The following is a 14770-nucleotide window of genomic DNA, read 5'->3' as shown; positions in this document are numbered from 1 at the left end:
CGTGTTGCCGTGCAGTGCCGTGTTGCCGTGCAGTGCCGCGCAGTGCCGCGTTGCCGTGCAGTGCCTGCAGCTGCTATGCGCAGCGTTGTGGCGCTGCCTGCGCGCTCGCTCGATGTGTTTTGTGGTTTTGTGTGCTTGAGTTAAACACAAAACGCGGCTCTCGGCACGGCGCTGCTTGCCCGCAGTGCGTTATTTCGAGGCGCAGTGGCTGCTGGCACATCGCTGTGCGATGCTCTCACGGTCGGATCTCCCTGCAGGTGTTGCTGGCAGCCCCGCTGCTGAGCCCGCTGTCTGCTCCGAGGAACCGCCGGCAGAACGATTCCCGCTATCGGAAGCTGAACCGTACGTCGCTGGGCTGCCCGCCTGCAGGGCGGAGGCGGATGGGGCTCCCGAGTCACGCTTAGAAATTTGTTCTCCGTGGGTAAAAACGCGTGGATATCCACCCTGCAGTGCCTCGCTGCAGAAACAGCCTTTGTAACTGCGGCTTTTTGAGTGCTGAGACACTCAAGTAGGGCTTTATTCATCCTAGGTGTTAAATATGTTTGTCATTAAGAGTTTACTCGCGTGTTGGATGTGTTGGTGGTTGGCCCTGAGCGCTTCTGTGTGGGTAAAAGCTGCACAGAAGGAATGGAAGGCTGCTGTTGTACATGTAAGGTGGTATCCTGTGCTGCACAGCTAAGAGGTGCGTGGTCTGTTCTGTTTGTTCTTTAGAACATAATGACTGCGTTGGATGATAAACTGCTGGGCGAGAAGCTCCAGTATTATTACAGCAGTAGTGAGGGTGAGGATGAAGACAGTGAGAAGGAAGACAAAGAAGGGGAGAGCTCCATTCCCGACAGCGCTGGGGAGGTAGAGCTTAGCAGCGATGGCAGTGCAGTCAACACAGGTATTACCATAGCACACTAACTGCTTTGTAAGTACTTTCTCTGTGTGGTTTCCTGTTTTGTTGTTGTTGTAATAAAATCCCTATTTTCAGGTATATTTGAGTCATTCCTGCAGCTGTGGGGTTCTTGAAGGCCTAGATATTAATCTGAGTTAGCCTTCAGCACAGTTCTGAAGGTAGCCCAGCTAGATAGATTTGTCTTTTTGGACAAAAACAGTTACAAACTGAAGGACAAGCAGCAAGTTACGTCTGTTCTTCTCTTTCATTATAGCATTTTGCACAGTGTACAGAAACCTTATGATAAGCCTGCTGATTTACTGCTGGCTTCTATAAAATTACTGGAATTTTAAACAAGAGATGTAATTTTGTTACTGTTTTATGGTTAAATGGCAGCATATTTGATTTCAGGTCCAAAAGGAGTCATTAACGACTGGCGAAGGTTTAAACAACTGGAGACAGAACAGAGACAGGAGCAGCGCAGAGAAATGGAACGTCTCATAAAGAAGTTGTCTATGACGTGTAGATCTCACTTAGATGAGGAGACTGATAAGCAAAAGCAGAAAGAACTTCAGGAAAAAATCAATGGAAAGGTAACATGACACAAAGGAATTGCCATTTAATTGCCGGATTTTTTTGTTTCATTATTTGTGTGGAGCAGATAGGAATCCTTATCTGGTCAGTAGATACATTTAATAAAGCAGGCGAGTAGAAACAAAATACGTGAACTCCTGATGATTTCATTTCTACGGATGAGGTAATGTACTGTATTTGTTTTGCCAAAGAAATGTTTGCTTAAAAACTCATTGAAAAAGCTGGTGAAAGAGAAGCAATCTGAGGTCAGGCACGGTACCCAAATCAGTGCTCAGAGCTTAGTGAAAGCACACAGCTACCATTAACCTGAATTAAAGTGGGAGCGTGGAGCAGCCACTTGAGTTATTAGTTCAGCATATGGAAACTAGCAAACCCAAGGCTGAAATCACTGTTCCCACTGGACACGGTTTCTAATTAGATCAAAATGGAGTGTAATACAGCAGGTGCTTGAGCCTTTGTGGGTTGCACTTGCCTGTTATTAAAGATGAGTGACCCACATTAATCCTCTTGATTTAAATTAATTATGTAAGTGACCCATATAGTGATGCAGGTCGTCTTTTTTTCTCTGTCGTGTATCTTTCTATGTATTTTTAGATGACGTTACAAGAATATAACATGATTCACAATGATGAAGATGATGAGGAATTTTTACAGCGATACAGGAAGCAGCGAATGGAGGAGATGAGACAGCAGCTGTACAGTGGGCAGCAATTTAAGCAGGTCTTTGAGATTACCAGCGGAGAAGCGTTTTTGGACACGGTTGATAAAGAGCATAAGAGCACTCTGATCATGATTCATATTTACGAAGATGATATCCCTGGTGCTGAATCTCTGAATGGCTGCATGATCTGTCTGGCTGCTGAGTATCCAACAGTTAAATTTTGCAGAGTAAAGAGTTCGCTCATTGGTGCCAGCGCTCGCTTTACCAATAATGCTCTGCCAGCTTTGCTGGTCTATAAGGCAGGTGAGCTTATTGGCAATTTTGTGCGGATCACTGACCAGCTTGGGGAAGATTTTTTTGCTGTTGACCTGGAGGCTTTTTTGCAGGAGTGTGGTCTGCTTCCAGAAAAAGACCTAGTGCTCCTGACTTCTATACATAATCCATCTGCGTGTTACAGTGAAGACAGTGATCTGGAAATAGACTGAGCCACTTACACCAGGGGGCCAGTAGGTGTAGCTGTGCTGTGGGATGTTCTCGTGGTAGGCGTTGTTCACTTTCTTAGTGTGGGTATGTTATTGTTCTCCTCCGTGCACTTGGACTTTCGCTTGTTAAAATTTTGTTCAAAATAATTTAAAGCATTCCTAACGTTTTCTTAAATTAACTCAGTGAAGTACATGTTAAAATGTATTTTACTAAGCATGAAGTTCTAACGCCGTTCAGCAATTAAGTTTTTAGGCATCCATGTCTTTTATTAACCTGAAATTGAACTGCTGCCAGTGAGTTAACACAGCAAGGTCCCATCTTCCATTCTGCAGCTTTCAGTCCCCTTCTTGTTGTTCATCAAATTTTTGTTTAGTACTCACTTGCAATTAACAACAGCTCCTGACTTGATCCTGAAAATTGCTTTTCAGCTGGAGGGGGTTCTTCTTTCTTTAACCTTGTCTGAGACTTAAATGGGAAAATCTTCCTTCTGGTACAGCTCTTAAAACATACTTAGGTTTTAAAATACCTACCACTGGAATTCATGACAGTCATTTCAGCAGAAAATAATCTCTGCCTCTTCAGAGACAGAGAACCAACATACGTCCTGGAGAGCATCAAGGAGAGTTTTGTTGGCAAAATGCAGAACTGGGACTTGACTAGCCTCAGAATTTTGTATATCTCTGAAATCCTCAAAAATTAAATAAGTGCTGGTGTTTGTCTGTCCGCATATTGCCTGCTTAAGCTGGGTCTTCAGATGCATTTTGAATATTAATAATCCCTGGACCTGACAGATGACTGGAAGGCTTTGTGGGAGGTGAGCCCTGGGCCAGTAGAGAAGCTCCGGAATGGGAGCTCCCTTGTCTGAAGCTCAGTACGTGGTTTCTGCACAGTGTTAGGCAGGATCAGAATCGTTGCTAGTGTCCTGTTTTTCCTCCCTCTTTGGGAGCATGGGCTTTTTTGTACAGTGCATCAGCAGAGTTCACTGGCAGAGAAGATGCTGCAGAGTTGAGGTGAAAGCATTGCAGCTGTGAAAGTTGCACAGTGACACTGGTGACTCTTTCCCCAAAAACTTAGGGTTCCCACTTGTGGGCACAGATTAAAACCAAGCAGTGCTGACTGAGCCCATTTGTCTTTTCATTAAGTTATTGCTCCTGAATGCTGTATATTATGCTTCCCTTCTGCAGCAAGTTTGTCGTTATCATTTTTTAGTGATTATATTGTTATTAAAGTGTGTTTGTTTTGTTTGTGCTTCACTTACTTTATAGGTAGTAATATTGGGAAGTAATATCCAGGGTTTCTGCTGCATTTACAGTTCACCCTGCCTCCACCAAGTCTAGCACTATGTAGCTGTGACATAAGCAGCATCGGAAACCATTAGCAGTGTGTAGTGAATGCAAGCATAGAAACCTTCAGTGATGCAGAGCAGGGCCAAGGCTTTGCTGACCAGATGATGGTGTAATCTCCCTGCACCTACTACAAATGAGCACGCTGAAGGTGTGCACTCCGTACTTCGTTGTTACTGAATTGCATCTTCTGCACACTTCATTGGATATTATGTTTGCTTTCTCACACGTGACTTATTGTGTTTGTTATTTAATTCTGAGGAAAGTAGACTGGCCTTATGTAAATGTAATGCTATGTAATGCTGTGTTTAATGATTGCATTTAATTGCAAGTTTTGTGTGAGGCACTTCGGAGCACCAGGGAGAAGTGCAAAAATTTCCTTGTAAGCACTAGGTTCATAGTAAGAATAGATCTTAGGACAAGGATAAGCATTTATAGTTGTATGTATTCAAACTGTTTTTAAAAGTAGTATAAGTAGATGGGTAAATAATTTGTAATTTAAAATAGCTGAAAGAGCATTTTTAGCTGTTTTAAGGAAATTGCAGAAAGCCAAAGTTTAAAACGTGGTAAGAGATTCAGGTTACTTGAAATTAAGTCACTGAGTGTGGGTATCCTGCATTCAGAAAAAAAGTCAAACCAACCGTGATTTGTATTCAGGATGAGATTCAGTAAGTCTGTAGTGCAGACAGGCACATGTTAGCACCACAATAAAACCTGGTTTGAAGGGGGAAGAGCTGACTGTGAATTACTTTGAAGTTTTATTTGTTCCAAGCAGGGGTTGGGGCCCAAGGCTGTAAAGCTGTAACAGGATCAGAACCTCTCCTGCTGTTCCATCTGATGGCCTGCAGCAAGGTGACTGAGTCCTGGTTATGAGGTTTTGGTGCTGAGGTATGAGACAGGTGGTTTATGCTGCCAGTAGCAAAAGGGGGGAAAAAGATGTGTAGGAGAGAAGCCTGAATCCAATTCATCATTGATCTGAAAGAAAAGAAGGAGCACAAGGGCGAAGAGGGGTAAAGAGAAGATGTGTTAGTGCTGCTGAAAAGCAGGGCTGGAGTGCTGCTGTTGCTTTTGCCCGTTCCTGAAGCTAAATCCTTCCAAGCCGACCAGCCGGTAGTTTTGTGCCCCAAACCCAGCGTTCTTAATGCATGTAAAGCAGCATAGCAGAGTGGAACAGATTTTAGGATTGGTTTGTTATCAATTTGTTACTGTCCATTCAATACAGATTAGAACTTCAGCTCATACTAACACTGTATCTGTAAATGTTTTAGTTGAAGTGTTAAAGTCTGTTTTATTTATCTTAATTTAAATGAGGTCCTAACCTGCAGATTAAAAACTGGATTGTATATGCATATATAAATGCACATTATAGACACATGTGCAATAGAGAATGGAAATTAAAATGAAATTGTATCAACACGTACCTACAATAAAAGTTTTGAAACATTCTGGTTTGGCCGTGAGCCAATTTGGGTTTGGGTTTGAGGCAGATGCCTCTCCTTGTCTCCAAGCTGTTGTGTTCCGTCACCGTCAGAACTCCACTTTTATTGATGCATTCCTACTAAATTGCTTGACTTTGAATAAAGGAAGTCTTTTAATATTGCCAAAGATGTTTCATCTATGTTTTCTGGCACAGCACAAAGCGCTGTTCTGGGTAGAAACCTGATGGGATGTTCCAGCATTTTTCAGAGCTGTGAAAGGTTCTGGCGCAGCAGGCAGGTGGTAGAGATACGAGCTGTGATGGGTTGTGTGCTTGGATATTTTGTCTCTTGCACTAGGCCTTATCTTGGCCAAAAGTCCTCTGTAATTTATATTCAGGATGAGATTCAGCTGTCGGACACTGGGTGAAAGTGGGAAAGTCGGTGTGCCCATCCTGTGCTCTGGCAGCAGCTGGTGCTGGGCAGGTACCTGCAAGCTGTCCTTTGGGATCTGCCTGTTCTTTCCTCCTCCTTTTCCTCCCACCAGCACCCTGCTGCTTTTTTTAGTGCGTGTGGTGAAACTGCTCTGAGATAAAAGCACTGTGAAAGGTTGGGAGTCTGGAGCAAAGCGGCTGCGGTTGGTTCCCTTCCTTGTGCCTTGGCAGAGTTTGTGCAGGCATTGCTCAAGTCTGAACATTTTTGGCTGGAGTTGTGACAGCATGAAACAAACTTTCTTAAATCCATTAGGTTCACAGAGCAAGAGGGCTCAGAAAGAAAGTGACTGGTGCTGGAAAACAAGGTTGATATTTATTGCCTTTAAATGTTTGCAGATACTTAGCCTGGTTTGTGTGTCTGAAATAGGACAGTAAGTTAATGTGTGGTGAAGGTTTGGTGAGCAACATTTCTTTCTACTGCCATGTTACATGCGCTGTGTTTGCAGTCTGTCCTTTCTGTGTCCTGTTTTCTATCTGCTGCTTCTCCAGCACAGGACAAATGCACACATGTGGCCAAGGTAAATTTGGCTCTCCTGCCTGGTGGTGCAGCTCTGGTTAGTCCTGTGTCTGCTCGTGGAGCTGGAGGAAGGCAGCAGCTCCTCTGCTGGGCTGTGCATTTCCTTGTGTCCATCTGTTCTGGTGCTACAGCCACATCACATCCCTTTCAGAGTGTTGGGGGTTTATTTGTAGGAACACCAAAAAAGAACTACTATTAAAAGCACTGCAGGCTCTTCCTCCTGGTGTCCACGTTGGTAATTTTGTGCTCAGTGAATCATTACACTACACATTACAGGTCACACCAACACAAGCAGATGCTGTCCTTTCTGCTCCTCACACCGCATGCACAGCACAGTGCTCTCCTGTGCACATCAGCCCGCAGGCACACACTGCCGCTGCGCTGCCCACAGATGCTGAACACGGGGCTGAAGGACCAGCAAAGAGCATGGGGGGAGCTGTGCTATTCCTGGGGAAACGTCCCCTTGGTGGCACAGAGCACTGAGACAGCTCTCTCTGTGCCCAATGGCCAGAACGCTTATCGGCTGGTAACAAACAATGCTGGCTGGCTGCGATAGCCGCAAACAAAAGCAGGATACTTGTGGCCTAACCGAAACGAGGATGCTTGGAGCTGGAGCCCTGCGCACAGCAAGGCCGCAGGCATGCTCAGCCAATGTGACACTGGAAGCACATCGTGCACGGATTGCAGTGCGTGGTGCTGTCTGGGGATGTGGCAGCAGTCCTTGGCTGTGTGCTGCTCCCACTGGATGCCATTTGCTCTGTCTGACAGTGTGCTTCCACCCAAGCACGGGAACTGCAGCAAGGGCTGGGACCCAGGAAATCCCTGTGCCCTGTGTGAGTGCTGCTGAACCTTCCCCAGCTCTGCCTGGTCCCGGGCACCTGCCTTGGCCTGTCTCTGCACTGCGAGAGCCTGAAAACTTGGAGGAAATGAGAGTGGTTTTTAACATTGTTTATTTTAGAGGTCCATTTTCTGAGATCTGGCTGGGACCAAGGCCAGAGGCCCTGGCTGCCAGTGATCACGTCATGCTGTTGGGGAGGGCTTACGTCTGCATGTGCTGTGGAGCAGGTCAAGCAGGCAGTGTGCCTTTGGAACGTTGTTTACTGAGCTATTAATGCAGGAAAGTGCAATGAGCAGAGGGCGGGGGAGTCTTTATAGGGTGATGTGCACAGAGGTAGCTAAGAGCAGCCTGTTGTATGCCAGGACAGCAGTACAAGGGGGGGACACAGGGCTCTGGGAACTCCCCAGGGCTGGGCAGCTGGCATGGTCACCCTCTGTCCAGTGCCAGGCAGGATGGAAGGCAGAGAAGGGCTGCTGTGGAGAACCAGGTGAGAGCACGGCCTGCAGCGCATCTGCAGCACATCCTCCCCAGTGAGGCCGGGAAGGCTCTGTGTGCTGTATGCTCTCTGGAGTATGATGCCCCACAGCAGGAGTGGGCAGTGGGAGCTGAGGGAGAGGAACAGAGAGGCCAGGAGCATCCTGGGACGCTTGGATTTACCAAGTGAGCTCCCAAGCTGGCTTAGTGTGAGGGCAGTGGTAGGAAGATTAGGTCTGCTGAGGTCTCCTCAGGCACTCGAGCTCTTCCCAAGGTGAGCACCAGCCTCTCCCTGCTGGTGTGGGGCAGAGCTGGAGTCCACCCAGGGCAGGATGCTCTGTTGGCACGAGATGAGCCGAGCACTGGCCCCAGCGCTGCCTGCAGGGACAACAGGGACACTCAGCACCGGGCAGAGGTCTGTTCCCTCCCTGGGCTGGGTGAGGCCGTACCTTGTGGGCTGTGCTGCTGCTACAGCTCTGGGGATGATGCTCCACCCACACGGCTGCTGTCGGTCTCACCTGCTGCCACTGCATCCGGCACACGGAATGCCACGTACGGACACTTCTTCACGTTGAGGCACACGAGTTTCTCCAGTGATGCTGTCTTGACGATCTCGAAGCCGGTTGCTCCGCCAAAGGTACTGGGCTTCCAGTACTCTGGGGAGCAGATGGGATTCCCAAGAAGTCCCTTCAGTGAAAATGGAGCCCCAATCTCCACCATGCTTTCCCCAAAGATGCCGTTGGGTTGGGGTTTCTCAAGCAGCAATCCTGGATAAAACTCCAGAGCATCAATGTCTCCATACAGCTCCTCCAGCTCTGCTGCCTTCTTCTCCTCTCCTGCACCGAGAAAACCCCAGAGACCTCAGCATGGGCTGGGCCAGCAGCCCCTGAGCCCAGCTGGGGGAGTGGGGCCCTACCTGTGAGCTCCTGGAAGGACACGTAGGGCTTCAGGCCAAACCTCTTCCGGTACTCATTGAAGGGCTGCAGCCTCAGCTGCCGCGACTCCTCGATGACTCCAACGGCCACTCCCAATACGTTGGCATTAATGTTTTGCCCTCCACCGATCTACAGGAGGAGAGGATGAGGAGGAGTGTGCCCACATGAGTAGACCCCAGCCTCATCCTGGCCCTGCTGACACCCAGGCCCTGGGGTGGGGGTCGCTGGGTTTGGGGTCACAGCAGGAGTCCTGAGAGCAGCAGGTCTGGGTGGCAGCCATGCTGCTTCACACGAGTCAGAAATGTTGATACATCACTTGGAAGAGAACATCCATGTGATGGCAGCAAAGAACAGTATGAGACAAGTTGTTCTATGCGGCACAGCCCGGCCTGGGGCCTCCCGCACACCGCACGCTCCTGGCTGCAGCACAACGTTTACTGCAGCGTCCCAGGACCGAGCACACAGCACTGCCGAGCACACAGCACTGCCAAGGCTGCACTGCTTGTGGAGAGGGCCACAGCATGCACAGCACCGCCAGGAAAAGTTGGCAAATGCTACACACAGGTTGGACACACACACCAAGCATTGTGGTAGGACAGACAGGGCACTACAGCCCCATGGGATGCACCAGCAGCACAAGGTCTTACCCTTCCTGCAATCTGCCTGGAAAAGGACTCCACCAGCGCCTCTATACCATAGTCCATGAGCATAGAGGTGTTGTAGAGGAACTGCTCATAGCTGTACTCCTGTCCCTGGATGGTGAAGGAGTCAGGCATCAGCCCGTGCCAGTGGTAGAGCTGGTTGAACTCCACCGCAATGCGATTCTGGTACTGGAACTGCTGCTCGAACAGCAGCTCAGGATCAAACTTGAGGCTCAGGAAGTACCCACTGAGGTGCTGGACGTAGTCCTCAATGACAATCTTGATGGTCTCCCCTGGGCAGGAGGTGAGAGAAGAAAGTGTCAGTGGGGGCAGTGCCCCTCAACCCCCCTGCTGCAGGGCACCAGGCTGGGTGCGCTACTCACATGCAGTGCAGGACCTGCCTGACTCTGGGCTGGGGCACTTGGTGGGGAATTTCTCTCTGAATTACTTTTCCACCAAAAAAGGTCATTTTGCCAAAACAGAAATGGTTTTTGAGAAAGCTGACCCCAGCATGCTGCTTAATAGAACATGTTGGCGTGGGTCTTTAATTGTTTTACTGCGATCTCACACCAAGTCACTTCCATCCAGAATCCAGAAAAGAATATTAGAATGAAATGATTCAGAATTTTAGCTAAATCACTCAAAACTAAATCTGTTGACAGACCAAAGCCAACGATCTCCAGAGGGCTGTGAGAAGAACTCCCCAGCCCCTAATGCTGCAGTACCCACCGATGAGGATGAGCCGCGCTGTCTGGAAGAGCTGCTCGTCACCCCAGGAGGGATGCTCCTGCTTCAGAATGTCACAGACACGGTTGTGCTCACGCAGCCAGAGCGTGGCATACATGCAGAGCCCCGGCAGCAGACCAAACACTTCCTGCCCCATTGCCAGCTGCTTCTCCTTGGGGATGGCAGGCGGGTAGACCATGTGCACCGGCGCCTCGGTGACAGATGGTGGGTACACCTCCCCATTCACCACCTCGGCGGAACAGGAACAGAAAGTAAGTTGGGGAGGAAGCCACGTGCTCCTGGTAGCTGCCAGAGGGATGTGGGCTTCCAGCAATCTTGGGGCATGGGACTGAGACACCTCTCAGTATATCATGCCGTGCAGTACCTGGAATTTGAGCTTCCCATCTTGAAAGAGCCGCAACTGGTGCTGCCGCTGCAGGTTGTCCCCATACACGTGCCCCAGGTCCACCTGTGGGAGCACACGGTGTGAGCGGGGTGGCAGCCTGCCCATGCCCTGCGCTGTGTGTCCACATCACCGAGCCCCAAGCCCTCACCCCGTGCCCCAGTGCCTTGGTGAAACCGCGTCCCATCTTTCCAGAGGTCTTGAAGAACTGGTGGGTGAAATGCTGAGCGAAGAAGGCAAACATCAAGTTGGTGCCCCGGGGGTCAGCTTCAAATTTGTGCCGCAGCAGGAAGCGCTGAGCCAGCAGCTGGGCGTCGGGGAGCTGCTGCTTCCCTGTGGAGGACAGGGGCTGATGCCGGGGCCATGCAGCTCAACTACTGCAGCACAGTGCAGGCAGGAGCCAGACGCTGCTCTGAAGACCCAGCCCATGCTCATCACCTCCCGTGTTCCTGTGCCAGCCACGTACCTTTGGTCCCCATGGGCGTGGGGCACTCCTCCGGCACCGGCGGGAGGATGCGGGTGTAATAGCTGACATTGGCGTAGGCCTCCCAGCTGATGTAGCCATACTGGGAGTTGAAGGTGGGAGGGCTGGGGATGAGCTTGGCGCGAACTGGAAGGAGAGAGCTGAGTTGGTGCCATGGGGCAGCACAGACCTCAGGCATCCCAGGAACCAGAGAGCCCGTCCACGTCCTGCTGTGCTGTGCCGTGCTGTGCTGTGCCCCCCCATCAGAGGCTGCAGGTCCCTGCATGAGCGGACGGTTCTGCTTCTGCACTAATGGATTCCTGGATGATGAATTAGATGACAAACATGCATAAATGCTGAAATCAACAGCCAAAGCCTTGTGAACATGTCCCTATGGCTCCAAGAGCTGGAACCTAAATATTTATGCAAAGTGATAAATGCAAGGACATGAGTAACAAGGACCAGCTCCATATTTCCACCAGCTGCTCCCTGCACGGCCGCTCCAGAGCCCTTTGTAGGGGGAACATGGCGTGCCGACAGCAGCTGCTGCTTGGTGCTCAGCCTGTGTGCAGGGTACCTCCCACTGCCAACATCACCTGCATGCAGGTGGTGCAGAGCAAAGTGACCCAGCCTGCTGCCAGCCATGCCCACACTGATGCCCAGAGTCCTGGTGCCATCCCTGGTACCTGTGAGCACGAGCCTCATCAGCGTGTCTCTGATGAATGTGCTGTTGATGATGTCCCAGAACCACCTAAAGTGGGTGAGGACAAAGTGGTAGAAGGCAGGACTGGGCTTCAGCAGGTCACGTAGGCGTGTCCAGAGCTCAGCTGTGGGACACAAACACACCACAGCACTTGGCACCAGGTAATGACAGCTCAGTTCTCACCCAGCACAGTGCCGTGGACTTACGTGAGGTGCAGTTGGCCCCGAAGTACCCCGTCCGTGTGCAGTCACACTTGTAGCCTTCCAGGCCGATACGCATACACACGCCCAGGTGCTGGCAGGGGTAATAGCAGCATGGGTTGACTGGGGGGAGAGAGGAGAGGTCACCATCCACCTGCAGTGCCACCGTCTTGGGCACTTCGCTGTACCCCAGCGGGGCCGTGCTGCCCTGCACACAGCCAAGCCCAGCGCAGCAGAAGGCAGCAGAAAGGCACTGCTGGAGCCTTGTGCATGGACTGCTGTGCCCCAGAGCTGCAGAAATCCCTGCAAACATCACCGTTAATAATGGCAATTGTCTGGGCCGCAGTTTGCTTTGGTACAGGGCTTTTCTGCCCTGAGTGGAGGAAGGAGCTAACTGCTGGGCTCCTTCCTCCCAGCCCCGGCCTGGTCGCTTTCTCCACAGCTGCCCCTTTGCCTGCACACCCTGGCTGCAGCCACCAGATAAGCGCCCGTCCTGCCGTCCCCACTGCATCAGCCAGCCAGTGCGGCTGTGGTCACAGGGGGCACACTGAGGTCCCAGTCCGTCCCAGCAGCTCCTCCTGGGCTGTGCTGGAGGTGTCACTGCAGCCCTGGGGGCTGTGCAGGGAGAAGCCTGAAAGCACCGTGTTGTGGCATCACATTGCCAATCTGCCAGCACTCAAGCAGCTGCCGCAGCACAGGACAGCTGGAGCACGATGGGGCTGCAGAGTGAGGGCAGCCTGGGAGCTGGAAGTGGCTGCGGTGGGGCTGTGCTATGTAAACTGTTCTTGGCATGCAGTGTGCAGCTGCCTCCAGCACGGAGCTGCCACAGGGAGCTCGGTGGACACACAGCGCCCAGGGATAGACTCTGCTCCAAGGCGCTGGGAACTGTCACCATCAGTGTCCATCCACATCTGCTATGGCGGTTGCACTCCCAGCCCTAAGGGTTCTGCCTGATCTGGTTCAAAATCTGCAGGGTCTGGAACCAGACCTCATGCAGGCTGGCACAATGCACAATACATTTTCCATAGGAAATTGAAGCTAAAACCAAACATCTTTGACAAAACAAGCTAACTGTGCAGTTTCCCAGACATCAAAGGCACTTCTCAGCACTGGGACCCTGAACCCTCACACTATGGGGCCAGCCCACAGGGTGCAGCTCCCAACCCTTCCTTCAAGCTCCCTTTCACCTTGCACCTTTCCACGTCTCCAGACGCTGTCACATCCCTGTGGATGTGGAAGCAGCAGCAGGTCCTTCTTTATCTCATTTAACTTTATCTCAATTAACTGTTGTTTCATAGCACTAAACTCACCAGCAGGGCCACGCTGCAGCACAGCTGGAGCATCCTTGTTGTACTGCTGCACCGTTAGCTCCGTGTTCAACCCCGCTGCAAACACCAACGCCTACAAGAGCAGCCCCGCTCCGTGCCCAGGGCTCTGCAGGCTGCTGCCTGCTCCGGGTTCACAGCGGTGTCAGTGGGGACCCGCGGGTGGGGCGGAGCAGCACGTCCCAGCCAGGGGGCACGGAGCGCGTCCCGGCGTGCAGCAACCACCTCCACCCTGAGCAGGAATCCAGCGGTGTGGCCGCAGGTGTGGGACACGCTGCTCCTGCCCCCTGCCCCAGGCTGCAGCCCTTCCATGACAGCACAGCCGGCGAATGCCCACGATAGCTGCTGAAAAATGCCTCATTTGGGGGTCAACATCCGCTCCACCAACCGCAGCCAAACTGACAACATGGGGTGAATCATGAGCAGGCTGGGCTCATCGGGTGGGACGTTCCCAGTGTGTACACGGCTCCGAGCTGTGAAGACAGTGAACGGTTCGCACTTGTTTTTCTGATTTGTGAAGGTTTCTTGGGCCCAGGAGCCACTCCCAGCCCACTGCAGCCAGACTGTCATCTGCAACAGCTTCTGCCTGCACAGCAACCTGCAGGGCTGCAGCTGCACCAGGCACACGGGGAGCCTGACCGCGGGTAGTAGGAATGGACCCAGATCTGCAGGAGGAATTGTGGGTCTGAGCCCGGATGAGGCGGTGACACCAGGGACAGCTGTGCCTGTGAACAGGGCCGGGCTTGAGGAGGATGCAACTGGAGTGGCCCTGTCAGTCTGCAGAAACGTGTGCTCCAACACAAATACACAACCCCGAGGCGAAGGCAGCAGACAGGTGCCAAGGGCAATATCCGCAGAAGAAAGCAGAGAGACTCTGTGGGAGCCCAGCCCAGGTCACAGCCAGAGAAAGTCTCGAAGGAGAGAAAACATTACTGCTCTGAGCCAAGGAGCTGCCTGCAAAGAGGTGAGGAGATGTGCAAGCACCCAGCAGGCAGGGGTTATTCTGTCCTCAGGAGCCCTGTGTGCCTTTTGGAGCTATCACAGGGTTCACTGCACCACAGGTCCCAGCACGGGTCCCCCAGTCTCTCAGTCAGCTCTCTTTGCTAATCAAAGCTTGAGAGATAATCTTTGTGTGATGCAATCTGTCTTGACCCCGTTCTGCCACCAGCAGCACCAGGGCTGTGCCATCATGGTTTGTCTGTCCCAGCAGCCATGGGCTGGCTGTCCCCAGCAGTCCCCAGGTCCTGTCCTATGGGACCCGGTGCATGGCTGCCTGCTGCTGGCTCCCAGAGCCACACTTTGAAAGCAGCCCTGTGAGCCTGGCTCATGTTCCCTTTTGGACGCACACCCATTGATACAGGGAAGTCTCCACCTTAGGGTCATTGTTTCTGTGCAGGAACAGCCACCGCGCTGCAGGAGGGCTGCGGGTGCTGGGAGGAGGCCGTGCCCCATCCCTACAGCCCCTCTACCCCGTGCAGTCCACACCCTCTGCATTGGGCTCTGTGTTCCTTCCTGCCCAGTAGCGATGGGGTCACCACCACTGCATGCAGCACACGCAGCCACAGCACACCAAGGGATGCCCAGCACAGCACGCTCCTGTGCTGCTTTTGCCACGAAGGCTTCACCAAGGAACTGCCAAACCTTGTAAGTTCTGTGTGTTGGGTCTTGTAATGTA

General features: G+C 51.6%; 2 protein-coding genes across 3 annotated transcripts; one reads left to right on the top strand and one right to left on the bottom strand.

Annotated features, from left to right (window-relative positions):
- The first annotated feature begins 34 nt into the window (after positions 1-34).
- On the top strand, positions 35-5406 carry PDCL (phosducin like). Of its 2 annotated transcripts, none has more exons than XM_003211340.4 (4): positions 35-342; positions 712-886; positions 1292-1473; positions 2069-5406. In XM_003211340.4, exons 2-4 carry the CDS (start codon positions 718-720, stop codon positions 2618-2620), a joined length of 903 nt encoding a protein of 300 aa, XP_003211388.1. In that variant the 5' UTR covers positions 35-342; positions 712-717; the 3' UTR covers positions 2621-5406. The 2 variants fall into 2 exon arrangements, with proteins under 2 accessions (XP_003211388.1, XP_019477064.1); XM_019621519.2 differs by lacking the exon at positions 35-342 and adding an exon at positions 397-417.
- A 1914-nt stretch (positions 5407-7320) lies between these two features.
- PTGS1 (prostaglandin-endoperoxide synthase 1) lies at positions 7321-11911 on the bottom strand. Its single transcript, XM_003211353.4, has 10 exons — positions 11777-11911; positions 11554-11694; positions 10871-11014; positions 10556-10737; positions 10387-10470; positions 10005-10251; positions 9282-9568; positions 8616-8763; positions 8149-8535; positions 7321-8077 (listed from the first exon to the last, which is right to left on the bottom strand). Exons 1-9 carry the CDS (start codon positions 11847-11849, stop codon positions 8168-8170), a joined length of 1674 nt encoding a protein of 557 aa, XP_003211401.2. The 5' UTR covers positions 11850-11911; the 3' UTR covers positions 7321-8077; positions 8149-8167.
- Between the last annotated feature and the right edge of the window lie 2859 nt (positions 11912-14770).

Source organism: Meleagris gallopavo, chromosome 19 (assembly GCF_000146605.3).
Source record: "Meleagris gallopavo isolate NT-WF06-2002-E0010 breed Aviagen turkey brand Nicholas breeding stock chromosome 19, Turkey_5.1, whole genome shotgun sequence".
Lineage (NCBI taxonomy): Eukaryota > Metazoa > Chordata > Aves > Galliformes > Phasianidae > Meleagris > Meleagris gallopavo.
Note: the sequence above shows the minus strand (reverse complement) of the source record. Positions and strands in the feature narration are given on the sequence as shown.

What these genes read in the sequence shown, in the direction of transcription:
- PDCL (XM_003211340.4), top strand. Translation starts at nt 718, where the DNA reads ATGACTGCGTTGGATGATAAACTGCTGGGCGAGAAGCTCCAGTATTAT. An exon ending in TGGCAGTGCAGTCAACACAG is followed by an intron (nt 887 to 1,291) that starts GTATTACCATAG and finishes ATTTGATTTCAG; the next exon opens with GTCCAAAAGGAGTCATTAAC. An exon ending in AGGAAAAAATCAATGGAAAG is followed by an intron (nt 1,474 to 2,068) that starts GTAACATGACAC and finishes ATGTATTTTTAG; the next exon opens with ATGACGTTACAAGAATATAA.
- PTGS1 (XM_003211353.4), bottom strand. Translation starts at nt 11,849, where the DNA reads ATGCGTATCGGCCTGGAAGGCTACAAGTGTGACTGCACACGGACGGGG. An exon ending in AGCGCGGCTCATCCTCATCG is followed by an intron (nt 9,569 to 10,004) that starts GTGGGTACTGCA and finishes CCTCCTGCCCAG; the next exon opens with GGGAGACCATCAAGATTGTC. An exon ending in GTCCTTCCAGGAGCTCACAG is followed by an intron (nt 8,536 to 8,615) that starts GTAGGGCCCCAC and finishes TTCTCGGTGCAG; the next exon opens with GAGAGGAGAAGAAGGCAGCA.